General features: G+C 37.4%; 1 protein-coding gene across 1 annotated transcript; it reads left to right on the forward strand.

The window, feature by feature from the left end:
- Positions 1-367: 367 nt before the first annotated feature.
- Positions 368-1,450, forward strand: LOC111406814. Its single transcript, XM_023036186.1, has one exon. The coding sequence runs from the start codon at positions 368-370 to the stop codon at positions 1,448-1,450; it is 1,083 nt and encodes a 360-aa protein (XP_022891954.1).
- Positions 1,451-4,576: the final 3,126 nt, after the last annotated feature.

Raw genomic sequence — 4,576 nt, forward strand, 5'->3', positions numbered from 1 at the left:
GAGTAGACGTTTAAAAGACGAGGAATCATACTAATCTTTTACCAATATCAGAGCTATTTTACAATTAAAATAACTATTACAATGAAACGAAAATTACAACTCAAACTTGAAGTAATATTTACAATGTGCGGCCGAAGTTGGGCAAACTGCGGCTGCGATAGTGTCAAGGGGCTAAGTAAAGCTGCGGTCCTTGACACTTGGGCAGGCAGCAGGCTCAAGCAGCACCTAATAATGCAACAGGTGGTGCTAACACAATGAGCTCGATTGTTGAGCAGTTTCGTCGTTTTAAACCTCATCTTTTGATGGTAAAGGTGACCCTTTAGCAGCTGAGGAGTGGCTTAGAAGACTTGAAGGGATCTTCGAGCACATGAGCTGTAACGACGCTCAAAAGGTTTCATGTGCAAAGTTTATGTTGATTAACGATGCTGGACATTGGTGGGATTCCGAAACACATACTAAAACTGCAGAACAACTATGTAATCTCACTTGGAATCAATTTAAGGAGTCGTTGATGGGTAAATATTTTTCCCGGCCATTGAGGGATCAAAAGGAGGTAGAATTTCTCCAACTCGCGCAAGGAAATTTACCACTTGGGGGGTATGAAAGAAAATTTGAACAACTTTCTAGGTATGCTCCACACATGGTAAACACTGAGCTGACGAAAACTAAAAGGTTTGAAATGGGGTTAAAGCCAGAGATTAAAGGAATCATGGCAGCCCAGCAGTATACTACTTATGCGGAAGTTGTACGTCGAGCACAAGCAATTTCTAATGGTTTAGGATTGGAAAAGAAACCTCAACCCGACACCGAGATTTCTGTAAAGAGAAAGTGGCAAGGTCACGACAAAGGTAGGAATCAAAATCAGAAAGTAAAGATTTGGTCAAACTCAAACAAAACTTTTCCTCAATGCTCCAAGTGCAATAAGCGACACTTGGGAAAATGTCATCAAGGAAAGGAATTATGCTACATTTGTGATAAAAGTGGTCATTTCCTTAGAGGATGTTCAGAGAAGAAGAAAGAAGGTGACCAACTTAAGAAGGGAAAGGCCAGAGTATTTGCTTTGACGGGAGAAAAGGAGGACCAGAACATAGACGTAATAACAGGTATGTTACCAGTATTCGACATACCTGCTATTGTTCTTATGGATTCTGGATCGACTCATTCATTTATTTCTATGATTTTTATGGATAAGATTGGGAATGAATGCGTAGAAACGAATAACATTTTAGAAGTTAGTACACCCTCCGAGGAAGTCATTAATACTGATCAAATGGTTAAAAGTGTTAAGTTAGAGATTGAAGGAAAAGTACTAAAGGTGGATTTGTACATCTTGGGAATGAAAGACTTTGATGTAATTTTGGGTATGGACTGGTTGGGTAGAAATTATATAACTATCATATGCCATAAGAATGAAGTCTTATTTCAAAAACCTGGAGAAGAAAAATTTTGATTCCTTGGAGCAAGAATTGGGACTCTACCCTGATTGATATCTACAATGAAAGCAGAAAAGATGTTGAAAAAGAATATGTGTCGAGGATTTTTATTGAATATAAATAATAAACCCCAGTCCGAAAGAAAAATAGAAGATGTACCAGTAGTGAATGTGTTCGTGGATGTTTTTCCTGAAGATTTACCTGGTATACCGCCAGATAGGCAAATAGAGTTCACAATTGACTTGACCCCTGGGACAACACCAATATTTAAGGCTCCTTATAGGATGGCACCAAAAGAATTACAGGAGTTGAAGATGCAACTACTAGAATTATTGGATAAGGGTTTCATCCGGCCTAGTGTATCCCCATGGGGAACGCCGGTATTGTTTGTTAAAAAGAAAGATGGGTCAATGAGGATGTGTATTGATTATAGAGATATTAATCATTTGGCTATAAAGAACAAATATCCACTCCCAAGGATAGAGAATCTTTTTGATCAATTGAAGGGTACAACGGTGTTTTCAAAAATAGATTTGAGATCAGGTTATCACCAACTCAAGATAAAGGATTGTGACATCCCAAAAATAGCTTTTAGAACACGGTACGGGCACTATGAGTTCACAGTGATGCCATTTGGGTTAACCAATGCACCAGCTATGTTTATGGACTTAATGAATCGTGTTTTTCATCTATAGCTAGATCGATTCATTATAGTCTTCATCGACGATATATTGGTATACTCAAAGGATAAGCAACAACATAAAGAGCAGTTGAGAGTGGTATTAAATACTCTTCTAAAAGAGAAGTTGTACGTCAAATTCAGAAAATGTGAATTCTGGCTAGATCATATTGACTTTCTTGGTCATGTGATTACTGCGTAAGGAATTGAGGTAGACCCAACTAAAGTTGAAGCTGTAACAAATTGGTCTAGACCGACCAATGTAGGCGAAGTTCATAGTTTCTTGGGTCTAGCTTGCTATTACCGGAGATTTATTGAAGGATTTTCTAAGATAGCTGGACTACTGACACAATTAACTAGAAAGGGAGTAAAGTTTCAATGGTCGAATAAGTGTGAAAGTAGTTTTCAAGAATTGAAGCAAAGATTGGTTTTGGCACCAGTATTAACAATATCAAATGGTTCTGAAGGTTTTGTTATATACAACGATGCTTATAAACAAGGTTTGGGATGTGTGTTGATGCAACATGGAAAAGTCGTTGCCTATGCCTCTAGATAGTTAAAATCATATGAGCAGAATTACCCAACTCATGACTTAGAACTCGCAGCAGTAGTTCAGGCACTAAAAATATGGCGTCACTATCTCTATGGTAGTAAATGTGAGATATACACGGATCACAAAAGTCTCAAATACTTATTTACTCAAAGGGAGTTAAATATGAGACAAAGGAAATGGCTAGAGTTGGTTAAAGACTATGACTGCACCATTCTTTACCACCCAGGTAAAGCTAACGTAGTTGCTGATGCTCTGAGTAGAAAGACAGCTGGAAAGTTGACAATTCCAACAACTCAAAAAGAGTTAGCTAAGGAATTTGAAAATTTGAGGCTAGAGGTGGTTACATCTTCGATACAAAAGCCAGCCATTGTTGTGGCTCTAATTGTTCAACCAACTCTTAGAGAATGGATTAGAAAAGCCCAAAAGAATGACCCATTTTTGTGTAAAATCATGACTGGAGTTAGGACAGATAAGCAAAAGGGATTTGCAATTACTGATGATAAGGTACTTCTATATAAAGGCAGAATATGTGTTCCTAAAGATAAGGGATTAAGGAAAGAAATTCTTGAAGAAGCACACTCTACCGCTTAGACAGCCCATCCAGGCAATACAAAAATGTATCGAGACCTTTGAAATACATTTTATTGGAGAAATATGAAAAGAGAAATAGGACTTTTTGTAAGTAAATGTATGATCTGTCAGCAAGTAAAAGCTGAACATCAGAGACCTTTAGGGTTGCTTAGACCACTAGATATACCGGAGTGGAAATGGAAACACATTACCATAGATTTCGTGGTAGGACTTCCGAGATCGGCTAAAGAGAACAATGTTATCTGGGTAATAGTGGATCGTCTTACAAAGTCAGTCCATTTTCTTCCAGTTAAGATGACATTTACCATGGAGCAATATGCACAGATTTATGTCAAGGAAATAGTGAGGTTACACAGGGTTCCTGTTTCTATTATTTCAGATAGAGACTTGAGATTCACGTCAAAATTTTGGAAAAGCCTACAAAATGCTATGGGAACAAAACTGAAATTTAGTATTGCATATCACCCACAGACTGATGGACAATCTGAAAGGACGATTCAGATACTTGAAGATATGTTAAGAGCTTGTGTACTAGATCTTGGTGGTAGCTGGGAATCACACTTGCCTTTAGTAGAATTTGCCTATAACAATAGTTTTCAAGCAACTATAGGCATGGCACCTTACGAGGCACTATATGGTAGGAAGTGCAGATCACCTATCTACTATGATAAGGTTCGAGAAAGAAGGATTCTTGGACCTGAGATCATAGATCGAACAATACAGGATGTGAAAAAGATTTGAGACAGAATTAAGGTTGCTCAAGACACGCAGAAAAGCTATGCCGATAGAAGAAGAAAAGATCTCGAGTTTCAAGTTGGTGACAAGGTATTTTTGAAAGTTGCTCCAATAAAGGGAGTACTTATATTTGGAAAGAAAGGAAAATTGAGATCAAGATTCATTTGACCATTCGATGTATTAGAAAGAATCGGAGATGTGGCATATAGATTGGCATTGCCACCAGAACTTTCAGCAGTACATAATGTTTTTCACTTATCAATATTACGAAAATACTTACAGGATCCTATTCATGTGATCAACCATCAAAATTTAGATGTACAACATGATTGGACCTATGAAGAAATGCCATTGAGGATACTACAAAAAAGGTTCATATATTGAGAAATAGGGATATTCCCTTAATCAAGGTCCTATGGCGTAACCATGGAGTGGAAGAAGCAACTTGGGAAAAGGAAGATGAGATAAAAATCAAGTATCCCGAACTTTTCAACTAATCTAAGATAAATTTCGAGGACGAAATTATTTTAAGGAGGGTAGGTTGTAGAATCCCAAATTTTTTAAATTAATTCGTATATATTTTAT

The sequence above is a fragment of the Olea europaea genome, chromosome 12 (genome assembly GCF_002742605.1).
Source record: "Olea europaea var. sylvestris chromosome 12, O_europaea_v1, whole genome shotgun sequence".
Lineage (NCBI taxonomy): Eukaryota > Viridiplantae > Streptophyta > Magnoliopsida > Lamiales > Oleaceae > Olea > Olea europaea.